Source organism: Cricetulus griseus, chromosome 2 (genome assembly GCF_003668045.3).
Source record: "Cricetulus griseus strain 17A/GY chromosome 2, alternate assembly CriGri-PICRH-1.0, whole genome shotgun sequence".
Taxonomy (NCBI): Eukaryota; Metazoa; Chordata; class Mammalia; order Rodentia; family Cricetidae; genus Cricetulus; species Cricetulus griseus.
The window spans coordinates 373,685,190-373,698,217 of NC_048595.1; the positions used below are offsets into that span (position 1 = coordinate 373,685,190).

Genomic DNA, 13,028 nt, shown 5'->3' on the forward strand with positions numbered 1-13,028 from the left:
TTTATTATTACTGGGTGTGAGTGTGTATGATGCATATATGTGAATATGGGCATGTGAATCCCACTGTGAGCTTGTGGAGGTCAGAGGACAGTTTTGAGGAGTTGATTCTCTTATTCTAGCATGGGTTCTGGGTATTGAATTTAGGTTATCAGGCTGCATAGCAAGTGCCCTTCTTTTGAAACTCTACCCTGTGTCTGTGAGCTATGATACTTCCCATTCTAGCCTTGAACAGACACTACTCCTGCCCTTTGTATACTTCAAATGTCTCTGCTTTCCCTTTTGGATGGGTGGTTCTTTTTCAGGACTGGGATTAAAGGTGTGTGCCATCACTGCCTGGCACACAGTTTTGTTTTTGTTTTTGTTTTTGTTTTTCCTCTAGGCAAAGAATTTTATTAACTCCTTTCCAAACTTTATTCCCAGGCTTCTTCAGCTTAATTTGCTGCAAAGAATGAATTGTGTTTAAGCAAAAACTGAAAAAAGCTGCAGTGTCCAGGGGGCTTGGGCTTAAAAATATTAGAGATCTAGATTTTATCAGATCCATAAACAAAAGAATTTTAAAAAGCAGTCATGATATAAAATAGCAGCTCCTGTGACTTCTGCAAGTGTCACCTTCTTCAGAAGTCGCCTCAATTCAGATTGCCTCGTTCTTAGAAGCCTCATCAAAATTCTCCACCAGATCTAGGACCTCATCATCATCATCCTCTCCAGTAGCAAGTGGTCCTTTTCCATCCACAGATTGTTTGGGCAAAGCTTCAGCCAGTCTCCTTAAACTAGTCAGACTGTCTGCCCCAAGCTGGTTTAGGATGCTGGGAAGCATTTCTGTCAGCTGCTTTGTCTCAGCGTGGCCTGTAATGGTGAAAGTGTTTGCTGCCAGAGATGCCTGAACTTTAGGGTTGTTAAAATAGATCACTGTTCCTTGGTTTGTAAACATGTTCACCTCTTCAACACCAGAGATATTGTTCACCCCTAACTTCTTTAAGGAGAACTGCAGTTTTTTATCATCTGCTGTGGCTGTTCTGTGAACCACCTTCTTCTTTCTGCAAGCAGTTCCTTTCCCACCAATGCGCACTTGTGCCTGCAGCTTGGCCAGTTTTTCCTGGTTCATGATTGTTTCTTTCATCTTGTGGAGTGGAAATGGGGTCACTCGGGGGACTAGGGTTCGCACTCAGGGGTCTCGGGCAGACCAGCTGAGATAAGGCACACACATGTGGGGACGCAAGATGGCAGCTAGAGGGTGGCCAGTAGTTTTTGGGGTTTTTTTGTTTCTTTTTTGTTCTTGTTTTTTTGAGACAGGGGCTCTCTGTAACTTTGGAGCCTGACATGGAAGTCACTCTGTAGACCAGGCTGGCCTCAGACTTGCCTGCCTCTGCCTCCCCCTAAGTGTTGGGATTAAAGGTGTGTGCCGCCACCCCTCCCAACCCCAGCCTAGCATACAGTTTTATGTTTTACCTAGGACTTTGGTTGTTTTGGTCAGGAGGGTGAGTTGCTTCCTGTTGTACTCATCTGGGTTGGGGCAGATGACCCATAGCGGGTATTGATTTTTGTTTGCTCTTGTTTGAATAAGGGCCACTGCTGTGGGTATGCTTAGCTGGATGTGCAGCTTAAGAGGATGGGGTTACCTGTCTTTCTGGAGGGTGAAGATTTGTACTTGTAGCTTTTTACAAGGAAAAACATCTATCCCTGACACCTGTACCTTATAGGCTCAGTGTAGCCTGGGAAGGGGAGCTTGAGGGTCCATGTCAGTTAAGTCCCTGCATGTCTCATACTCTGCCTGACAACTGATGATGTCCACTGTGTGGCTTGGGATCATTTGCCTTTTCCTAGCTAAGGCATGGATGGAACCTGTGTGTTCATTTTCTGTCTGTTTGTTCTTTTTAGATGCCTTCCAGGAAGAAAGTGGCAGTGCTGTGCTGATGCTGCCGTCGTCAAGGCAGAGCACTCTGCCTGCCTGCCTTCCATCCTGCTGCTGCCTGGGAGTTTCTGGTCTGTTAATTTTATCTTGTTTTCAGGTCTCAGGTTCCTAAGATTTAATTTTCACTTATGTGTATGCACTTAGGTGTATTTTATTTTTATTTGTGTGCCTGTGCCTTGCCTTCAGGCTGCCTGATTCCCTGAAGCCTGAGTTATAGGTAGCTGTGAGCCACCTAACATGTGTGCTTAGGACCAAACTCTAGTCCTCTGGAAGATCAGCAAGCTCTTAACTCTTGGACCATCATCTTTCAAGCCTCTCAGTTTATTTATACACTTTTTATTTTTTAACATTTTTAAATTTTAGCCAGGCGGTGATGGCATACACCTTTAATACCAGCACTCAGGAGGCAGAGGCAAGAGGATAGATATCTGTGAATTCAAGGCCAGCCTGGTCTACAGAGTGAATTCTAGGACAGCTAGGACTATACAGAGAAACCCTTCTCTCTCTCTCTCTCTCTCTCTCTCTCTCTCTCTCTCTCTCTCTCTCTCTCAACATAGTTTCTCTGTGGCTTTGGAGGCTGTCCTGGAACTAGCTCTTGTAGACCAGGCTGGTCTCGAATTCATGGAGATCCGCCTAGCCTCTGCCTCCCAAGTGCTAGGACTAAAGGCGAGTGCCACCACTGCCTGGCTGAGAAAAACCCTTTCTTAAAAAAAAAAAAAATTCTTTGTGTATATGGGTAGTTTTGTCTGCATATATGTCTGCACATCACATGTGTGCCCGGTGACCACAGAAGCAAGAAGAGGGTGTCAAATCCTCTGAAACTGGAATTACCATTGTGAGCTGCCGTAAGGGTGCTAGGAACTAAGCCCTGGTCCTTTGGAAGAGCATCCAGTATTCTTAGCCTCTGAGTCATCTCTCCAGCCCGTCCCATACATCTTTTCTGCCTCTTCACTGGAGGAGAGTGAATACATGGGATCAGTTTGTTCTGTTTCTTTAACATTTTATTTATTTTATTTTTTTGAGATGGGGTTTCTCTGTGTAACTCTGGCTATTTTGGAACTTGCTCTGTAGACCAGGCTGGCCTCAAACTCACAGAAATCCACCTGCTTCTGCCTCCCAAGTGCTGGGGTTGAAGGAGTGTGCTACCACTTCACACCTAAGATTTTTTTTTCTTAAATATTCTATTTTACTTTATTTTGTATGTGAGCATTCTGCCTGCATGTATGTAAGCACACTATGTCCATACCTGGCCTGTGGAGGCCAGAGAGGTTTGTTGAATCTCTTGGAATTGGTGTTATGATAGTTGTTATTTGGGGCCTGGGAACTAAACCTGGGTTCTCTCAAGAGCAGTCAGTGCTCTTAAGCACTGTACCATCTCTCCAGTCCATTGTTATTTTTGTTTAGCTGTATATGGCTGTGATTTGGCCACATGTATGCAGGTGTTCTTAGAGGCCAGAAGAGGGCCTCAGATAATTCTGGAGTTGGAGTTCACAGCTCGGCTTGGGAAACAGAGCTTGGGTCCTCTGCAAGAGCAGCAAGGGCTCTCAATTGCTGAAGTATCTTCCCAGCTCCAAGTATCTTTTTTTAAAGTTATTTTTAGCAGAAAGATGCAGAAATTCACAACTAACCAATGGGCCAAACTCCTGGAGTACAATGGAAGTGAGGGAGGAGTGATAATATGAACAAAGGAGTCAAGACCATGATGGGGAAACCACAGAATCCAAGCTAGTGAGAGATCACTGACTCGGGTCTGACAAATGGGGAACCTTGCATAAGACCAAACTTGACTCCCTTAATATAGGTGACAGTGATGTGACTGGGACAATATATGAGGCCACGGGCAATGGGTTCAAGCTCTAACACTAATGCACATACTGACTTAGTGGAGCCAATTTTATATGGAAAGATACCTTGCCCAGCCTAGACACAGGGGTGTGGGGGTGGAGCGGTGCCTTGGTCCTGCCTCAATGAGATGATGGGACAGACTTAGTAGACTTCCTAGGGGAGGCCTTACCCTCTCCAAGGAGGAGTCGGGGGAGTGGGAGGAGAGGAGGGAGGGGGAACTGGGATTGGAATGTAAAAAATAAATTAATAAAAAATTATTTTTAGCATTTCTTGTATGTGTGTGTATGTGTGTACATCAGAGAACAATTTGTAAAAGCTGGTTTTCTTTCTCCACCATGTAGGTTCTAGGGATTGAACCCAGGTTGTCAGGCTTGGCAACAAGCACTTCTTTACCCACCAAGTCATCTTAGTGTCCTATTAAACCTACTTTCTTGAACTGAAAATTTCACCTACTTTTATTTATTTAGTTAGTTTTGTTTTTTGAGACAAGGTTTCTCTATGTAACAGCTCTGGCTGTCCTGGAACTTACTTTTTGTAGACCAGGCTGACCTGGAACCACAGAGATCTGCCTGCCTCTTCCTCCTGAGTACTGGGATTAAAGACATGAGCCACCACCACCTGGCTTTCACTTGCTTTTTAATTCTATTTCTTCCAAGGTTGATGTAGTTTTTCACTTTGCCTTTTGCTCTGAACGGGAGGCCATGGTTGGGAGGGACTGAGGGTTGGGAGGTGATTGAAGGAATAAAGACATGGAGGATTGTCTGAGATGGAGGATCTGGAGATCAGGTACACCTGAGTGTACCTGGCTATGCTAACGGTGGGCAAGTAGGCTCTCCCATCTGGTAGGGAGGTTTTTAGAGTATATGGCCTAGGACTTGAGCATGAGACCTCATAGTGAGGCGGCACAAGCACTTGGCAGCTGAGCTCACACTGTGTGGGTGAGCCTACTACTCACCTTAAGGCAAAGAGGAAGTTGCTTTAGTTGGGAGAGTGGCCATGTTTGCTGGTACTGTGAAGATAGCACCATATGCCAGCCCTGGATATGCCATGGGCTGCTGTCCTGCTGGAAGGGGCTGGAAGCTCGGGAATGTAGGAGAGCTGGGGGTTCCTAGGGATCATGGAATGTTCTTCCTTTCCTGAGTGGATCAGCCAGCTGTGATAGAGACCTTCCCTAGTCCCTAGGATAAATTCATTTAAATAGGGTGTTTGATGCATACATAGCAACTAATCCTGGACTTAGTGTGGTGGAGATAATGAATAAAATCCCATGTTCCCATTCTAGGTTTGGGAGGAAGCTATCCGTGTTTACACTGGAGAGGTGGAAGCCAAGACCACAGAAATGACCAGACCTTACATAAAAAGTGAGTGCATGTAGGAGGCACCTCCTGCCCACCAGCTGTTAGAGCTGCTGAAACTTGTGGTACTCCATTGCATTCCCAGCCCAGGCAGGAAGGTGAAGATGTTGGGATGAGGGAGGTGATGCTTACATTTTTGCTGTCCCTGGAGGCCAGGTTCTGTGTGTACAAGATGGTTTGAGGGTGTGGCTGCTCCCATAACACTTGTAGAACAGGTGCTGAGATGTGCTTTAGAAGGGACAGGGATGGTTTATTGAGTTGAACTTGGCCTTATGCAATCAGATGTTATTAATTGGATCAACCTATCCATTAAACTGTTGCATATTTTGAAGTGGAGAACTGTTAAAAAGTCCCCCTTCCTCTTTAGAATGAGGAACCTTTCTCAGTGGGGAGACAAGCTCTCCTTGGGTACCTGCCTATTTGTCCTGATGCTATTTCAGGTGCCTCCAGATAGTCTCTTGTGACATTGTGGTATAGGCATGGTGTCTGGGGAGCAGAGGCCCAGTCTGGAGGGTGTTGTTGGGGGTGGGACAATGTCTCTGGTTTGTCTGTCTTGCCTTTATTGCAGAGTTACTCTCATTTGTTGATATCTGGCCTTGCTAGTCAGTCCTATGGGACAGAAGGGCATCTCTATTTACTGTTCAATACCAGTGTCCTGCCTAGTGCCACCATCCTACATAGAGGAGTTGGGTGTGTAAAGTCCAGTCTGCTCTGTGTCCTGAACTCAAGGAATTTTCTGGAAGTGACTGTGTCTATGGGTCCTTTGTGGAGCCCTGTGAATCTGAGGATAAGGTAATGGCCTTGTAGAAGTCCAGGCCTTATCATAGCTGGGGCAGCCTTGGGAGTGCTACTAAAGCTGTGACCTCTAATAGCCTCTCAGTGATAACCAGAGTCTGAGCCCTGTGTGATTTGGCCCAGCAGCCCCACACTCAATGTCCATGATCCAACAAAAGCATGGAAGTACAGTGGGGGACAATCAGGGAATGTGGTCAGTACAGAAGAAAGGACAACAGCTTCAGGTCAGCAATGACTGTTAGACAAGTGGCCAAGCCTATTGGCCCTGAGGCATTGGGCTTATAATTGCCCTTGGATGTGCTGGTAGGTGTCCATCCATCCTAGGTAGGCAGCCATGGTGTGCTTGGGCCTGAGCACACTGGGTTTTGTCACTGCAGAGCTGTCCTTCACCCTGCTGGACTCCATCACCGACAAGGACCCTGTGGTGCAGGAGCAGGTCTGCAGTGCGATATGCTCCCTTGGAGAGGCACAACCAGGCGAGACACTCCGTGCCTGTGAGGAGTACCTACGGCAGCATGACAAGGTACCTCTCCCCTTGGTGATGGTGAGGTCATCAGGGAGCATCTTCCTCTCTAGGATGAGCCATTCTGTCAGCAGAAAGTGCCCTGTATATTCCCTATATGCCAATGTTTAAAGATGATGATAGCCAGTTCTTCTCCATAGGGAAAATGGCTGTCTTATGAGGGGACTGGACTGTCACTTCAGTGGACAGCATTTGTGAGCAGAAGCTTGTCTGTTCCCTTTTGCACATTGAATGGAGATAGGATGGCCCCCTTGCATGAGGGAGTGCAGGCTGTTTCCAGGTCTTATTGGCTGAGTGTCTATGATTCTTGAGAGTCCAGGCCCTGTGTTGTTCTGGGGAGCCGCTCCAGGTTTGCAGACTGCCACCCCACTTTCCATCCCCTTCCGGAGAGCTGTTCTAAGAATATAGGACCTATGCTACCCCAGAGCATCCCAGTCTGTGGACAAGCATGGCTCATGTAGAAGGGCAAGAAACTTGGGATTCTTTTTGATGCTGTGGATGTTGAATTGTTAGCCCTAGATTGCTCTTACCTCATGAGGGTTCTCCTTTTTTTTTTTTTTTTTTTTTTGTTTTTTGTTTTTGTTTTTTGTTGTTTTTCAAGACAGGGTTTCTCTGTATTGTTTTGGAGCCTGTCCTGGAACTCACTCTGTAGACCAGGCTGGCCTCAAACTCACTGCCTCTGCCTCCTGAGTGCTGGGATTAAAGGCCCAGCTGAGGTTTCTCTTGTTTTGCTTTGAAACAGGGTCTAGTTCTATAGTGTACATTGACTTTGAACATGTGACTCTTGTTCCTTACTCTTCAGAGTGGTAGGGCTACAGACAGGTACCACCACACCTGGCTCTTTATTTAGTATTATTTTGGGTTTTTGTTTGTTTTATTTTGTTTTTGAGACAGGGTTTCTCTGTGTAGCCCTGGCTGTCCTGGAACTCACTCTGAAGAACAGGCTGACCTTGAGTTCACAGAGATCTGCCTGTCTCTGCCTCCCAAGTGCTACCACTGCCATCCTCTCCTTCCATTAAAAAAAAAAAAAAAAAAAAAAAAAAAAAGGATCTCTGTGAGTTCAAGACCAGTCCGGTCTACAAGAGCTAGTTCCAGGACAACCTCCAAAGCCACAGAGAAAGCCTGTCTTGAAAAACCAAATAAATAAATAAATAAATAAATAAATAAATAAATATGTTTACTTTATTTTTATTTATATATTTCTCTGTGTGTCAGAGGGTGCCTGTGGAGGCCGGAGAATGATGTTTGATCCCCTGGAGTTGAGACTTAGAAGCAGCTGTCAGCCACCTAATGTGGGTACTGGGAACTGAACTTGGGTCCTCTGGAGGAAGAGCAGCGAGTGCTTTTAACTGCTATGGCCATGTTTCCAGCCCATCTCCTATCTTCGTGTGGGTTCTGGAAATTGAACTTGGGTTGTCAGGCTTGTATAGCAAGCAGCTTTTTGCTGAGCAATCTCTTTAGCCTCATGGACATGGATTACATAATGTTGCCTAGACTTCCCTCATTATTTAGTCTTCCAGCCTGTTTTTTTTTTTTTTTTTTTTTTTTTTGAGACAGGGTCTCTCTATCCTAGAATTTACTGTGTAGACCAGGCTGACCTTGAGCTCACAGAGTTCTACCTGCTTCTGCCTACCAAGTTCTGGGATTAAAGGTGTGCCACCATGTTCATCAGTCTTCAAGCTTCTTGAGTGGCCAGGGCCACAGGTACAAGGCACCATTCTCCATGGTATTTCTCTCATCTGCCAACTATCTCCTGGGGAAACAGCTTAGCTCCGTGAACATAGCCACTAACCCTGCTGTGGTGTGTGACACCTGATATGGAGGCTTCCTCCACCTCCATTTTCAGCCTATACTGCAGCTTTTTTTTTTTAAAAAAAAGGTTTATTTATTTATTTATTTGTTATGTATACAGTTTTCTGCCTGCATGTATGCCTGCAGGTCAGAAGAGGGCACCAGATTTCATTACAGATGGTTGTGGTGGCTGGGAATTGAACTCAGGACCTCTGGAAGAACAGTCAGTACTCTTAACCTCTGAGCCATCTCTCCAGCCTGGTACTGTAGCTTTATTCAACTTATTAGGGGGCTGAGTAAAACTGGGCTTACTCTGTAGTCTATGAGAGCTGCCATATTTGGCATGGCTTGAATATCTGCTGCAGCTCTTTGGGTTATAACTATGCCATGTGTTTTGTTCTCTCAGGGCCAAGCATACCATAGTGTTGCTGGCTAAGGCCCTTCTCTGTGTGGTTTAAAGGCTTCTTGCTCTGATGTACTGGTATCAGAGTTCAATTGTCACTTAGGACAGCTCCCTGCAAACTAATGTGGCTGCTGTGCTCATTTCCTGAATTAGGAATTTTCCCTCTTTTCTGCCTTTCATAATTTTTTTCACCTTGTTAAAAACAAAAGCAAAAAGCCTGCTATCTCACTGCGCAGCTGCAGCGGGTCTTTTTTGAATTGAGAGCTCTGGTCCTGATATTGTAGGGTGTGGCCTTTCCCTGGCCCCTCACTCTAGCTCCTGTGTGCTTTCTAAGAGGCCTGGGCCTGTCCTGGGCCTGTCCTGGGCCATGTTCGTCATTATATTTACATACACATACATACCCCCCATGCAGCATGCACTTTTTTCTTCTGACTCGACTGACAACATATTCACATGTAACTTCTCACTCACATTAACAGCTCAACAGATTGATAAACCCAGTCGCACTGCTATGGTTATTTTGTTGACCAGACATAGATCCACAGGAAAGTAGTGGTGTCCAAAGTTAGCTCAACCTTCAGCAAGATAACTTCAGAATTTGGTGACTCCCAGATGCAGAACTTTGACAGAGGAGCCAGGCTAGGGGTCAGCAGCCACGAGAAGGGGTACAGTAGCATAGGTGGTGCCATCTTGCTTGGTTGCAGCCTTTTCAAATTCCACTGAATCTAAGTTGGGCATGAGAGGAAAGTTCTGCCAGTTGGTATTTTGGTTATGGTTAGCTCCAGTCTTGTCTTTGTGTGTGTGATTGGTCATCATCTTTCTCTTCTGTTCTTCCTGTTTCTTTTTCTTTTCTCTTTTTCTTCATCCTCCTTAATGGAGTTTCATATATGGCCTTGAACTTGGTATGTTAGTGAGGATGACCTTGAATTGTGCCCCTTCTGTCTCTGCCTCTCAGGTACTGGAATGATGGGCATGTGCTAGTAGGCCTGCCTCATGTGTGGTGTTGGGAACCCAGCACCCTGTGTTAGCCAGGTGCTTACCACTGTGTTACACTCCAGGGCTCAGTGCTGAGGGCACGGAGCTGTGTCTCTGTTGCTTTCCTGTGCTAGGCCTCATGGTTTTAGACCTAGCATATGCTGCCACTCTTCATGGATAGTTCTCTTATCTGGCAAGATCCAGTTCAGGACAGACTTCCCTGGAGTAGTTAGGCCATGGGGGTGGGAAGGAAAGGAAAATAGTAAAGCCATTGTTTTTCCATGGTGACTGAATTTTTTCCTTTTCCTTGCCACCATTTTCAGCTCAAAACACTTCCCTGTCTGGTGTCCAGTCTCTGGAATTCCATCCTGACATAATTCCATCCTGGTCTACTTGTTAGTACGTGGTTACTTATTCTCTACACAGAGGTTCTGTAGGCCATGTTACTATGTTCAGGGCTGGTAGCAATCATACCCCAGTGTAGAGATCAGCTACAACATTGACTATGTGAAATACAGCTAGATGTTAGAGCCTATCTTAGTTAGGGTTTCTATTGCTATGAAGAGACACCATGACTACGGTAACTCTTATAAAGGAAAATCATTTAATTGTGGTGGCTCACTTATGGTTTCAGAGGTTTAGTTCATTATTGTCATGGTGGGGAGTAAGTTGGCATGCAGGCAGACATGGTGCTGGGGATGGAGCTGAGAGTTCTTACATCTTAACTCACAGGCTATAGGAAGTGGTCTGAGACACTGGGCATTGCTTGAGCATACATGAAACCTCAAATCCCATCTCCAGAGTGACACACTTCCTCTAACAAGTCCATACCTACTCCAATAAACTTCTTAATAGTGCCACTCCCTTTTGGGGACATTTTCTTTCAAATCACCACAGAGTCCAACATCAATACATAAATCAGTGTTTGATTCTGTATTAACTGGAGTGAAGACATCACTGTAGTCCCACTTAGCTTGTCAGACATAGCAAGAAATACACACCCAATCTCTCTCTCTCTCTCTCTCTCTCTCTCTCTCTCTCTCTCTCTCTCTCATTTTTTTTTTTTTTTTTTTTTTGATTGGTTTTGTTTTGTTTTGAGATAGGGTTTCTCTGTGTAGCTTTGTAGAGCAGGCTGGCCTCAAACTCACAGAGATCCACTTGCTTCTGCCTCCCAAGGGCTGGCATTAAAGGTATATGCCACGCTGCCCAGCTGGATACAGTCATCTTTTGAGCTTTCAGTCCCAGGGCAAAAGTCACAGCTATAGATCTGATGGTCATGAGGTCTTCAGTTCAGCCCATCGCAGACTCATTCAGATCAGGGAAAATAGAGGCCACTCCTTGGTGACCCACTAACATGAGAACCATTGAACTAAATATAGTGATATGCCAACCTGTGCCTTTCCCACAGCTGTGTGCTTCTAGCCTTGTGAAGCAGGTACAGTCAGCATCCCACTTAAGATCCTCTAAGGAGTAGAACCTACCTCCTTCTCAGGAGGGCCAAATCGTCACACCATCCCTACTTCAGTGCTCTGCTCATGACCTCTCAAGACAACATGACAATACTTTTGATTGATTGGTTTAGTTTGGTTTTGGTTTCTTGAGACAGAGTTTCTCTGTTTAGCCCTGGCTATCCTGGAATTTGCTCTGTAAACCAGGCTGGCCTCAAACTCACAGAGATCCGCCTGCCTCGGCATGCACCACTACCACCTGGCTAAAATTTTTAATCTTAAATTTTTAAAAATGTTTTTAAATTTTGCATTTTATGTGTATGTATGTGTGTGCCTGCTTGTCCATATGTGTACCACATGCATGCAATACCTGTAGAAACCTGAAGAGGGCATTGGACCCACTGGAGCTAGAGTTACATGTATTTTTGAGTCACCTGATATGGGTGCTGGGAACTGAACCTGGGTCCTTTGCAAGAACAGCAAGTGCTCTTAACTAACTGCTGAGCCATCTTTCCAGCCTCTATGTCTGGTTTTCTAAAATGTACATTCCTTTGACATTTTCCTTAGAGAGACCAAGGTCACAGAACCCACCTGCTTCACCAGCCACTGGAGATGCCCTGTTGCACTTCAGGGGGCAATAAGTTTCCAGAGCAGCATAGCCAGTGAATGTGCTGGAAGAGTGAGTGCCTTGAGAAGCAAGCTGAGCAACTCCTTTCTTCTCTTTGTTTTTCTGTTAGAGAAAGGCAGAGTTTTCCCGAAAGTACCTTCATGAAGGTAAGGAGAATTAGAAGCCTGGGGCCTGGAGGAGACAGAGGCAGAGGCAGACAGATCTCTGAGTTCAAGGCCAGCCTCCTCTACTGAGGGAGTTCCAGGACAGCCAGGGTTACACAGAGAAACTGTCACAAACAAACAAACAAAAAACAAAACAAAAATGAGAAGCCTGGGAAGCCCATGTGTCTCTGAAATGTGCCTCTAGGATCAAGAGCCTGGAGGACGCTGGAAACATTTGCTTCAGATAGCTGGAAGAGATGTTCTCACTGTGTCATCAGAGCTATGCTCTAAGTGCCTAATAATTTTGATTGAATAAAAGCATACCAGTTCATATTAATTTTCTGTTCTTCTCCAAAGAAAGCATCAACAACTCTTCCCCTTCTCCATGACACGCTGGCCATGGCTCTTGTCACGGGAGGGACTCTTGCAGGAACACCAAAGAGAAATGTGAACCCAGCCAGCTGAAGTGGCTATCCTCTTCTGTGATGACCAAGAAGCACCATCTCAGTGTGCACACACCCCCCGCCCCCACTGTGCACCAACATGCAAAACCCTTATCCTGAAGAAACGTAACATTGGGCAGAAGCTCTTTCCTTAAAGTGGCTATTTGTGACCTATACTAGTTACTTCCTGGAATGAATGTCTCATCCACTGTGGGCTCAGGAATGAAGGGTAATCATTTGTAGCTCATGTAGCAGGCACCAGGAGCCAACAAGCATGCTCATCTGCTTCTGGGCCAGGGCACTTGGATACCATGTGTGGCTCTCCCTCCCTCCCTCCCTCCCTCCCTCCCTCCTTCCTTTCTTTGAGACAGGGTTTCTCTGTGTAGCTTTGGAGCCTATCCTGGCACTCACTCTGGAGACCAGGCTGGCCTCGAACCTCCTTTCTTTTTTAAAATTATATCCTGACCCCTGTTTCCCCTTTCTTCTCTCCTTCCAGTCCCTCCCCTACAACTTTCCTTCTGCCCCCTCCCCAACTCCCCACCCCATCCACTCCTCCATTTCTCTCAAGAAAAGGGCAGGCCTCCTACGGATATCAACCAAACATGGCATATCAAAGTTGCTATATCAAAGATTAGGCACCTCTCCTAACATTAAGGCTGGATGAGGCAACCCAGTATGAGGGAAGGGGTTCCAAAAGCAGTCAACAGAGTTAGAGATAGCTCCTGCTCCCACTGTTAGGAGTCCCAAAAGAAGACCAAGCTACACAC

At 45.7% G+C, this 13,028-nt stretch overlaps 2 protein-coding genes across 18 annotated transcripts in view; one reads left to right on the forward strand and one right to left on the reverse strand.

Moving 5' to 3' along the window:
* Positions 1-375: 375 nt before the first annotated feature.
* LOC100764179 (transcription factor BTF3) lies at positions 376-1,143 on the reverse strand. The gene has a single exon (XM_027404295.2). The coding sequence runs from the start codon at positions 1,118-1,120 to the stop codon at positions 632-634; it is 489 nt and encodes a 162-aa protein (XP_027260096.1). The 5' UTR covers positions 1,121-1,143; the 3' UTR covers positions 376-631.
* A 729-nt stretch (positions 1,144-1,872) lies between these two features.
* Positions 1,873-13,028, forward strand: part of Mroh1 (maestro heat like repeat family member 1) — a 59,945-nt gene continuing 48,789 nt past the window's right edge. For 14 of the 17 annotated variants that reach the window (XR_004768603.1, XM_035440690.1, XM_035440692.1 and 11 more), the window contains exons 1-2: positions 5,082-5,118; positions 6,285-6,430. Coding sequence is in view for 15 of the 17 variants with exons in the window: in XM_035440690.1 (XP_035296581.1) it covers positions 5,097-5,118; positions 6,285-6,430 (168 nt within the window). In the remaining 2 variants the exon portion in view is untranslated. Of the gene's footprint in view, positions 1,984-5,039; positions 5,119-6,284; positions 6,431-11,614; positions 11,822-12,469; positions 12,491-13,028 lie in introns of those variants that run through there. The other 3 variants (XM_035440695.1, XM_035440696.1, XM_035440697.1) reach the window with 3 other exon arrangements.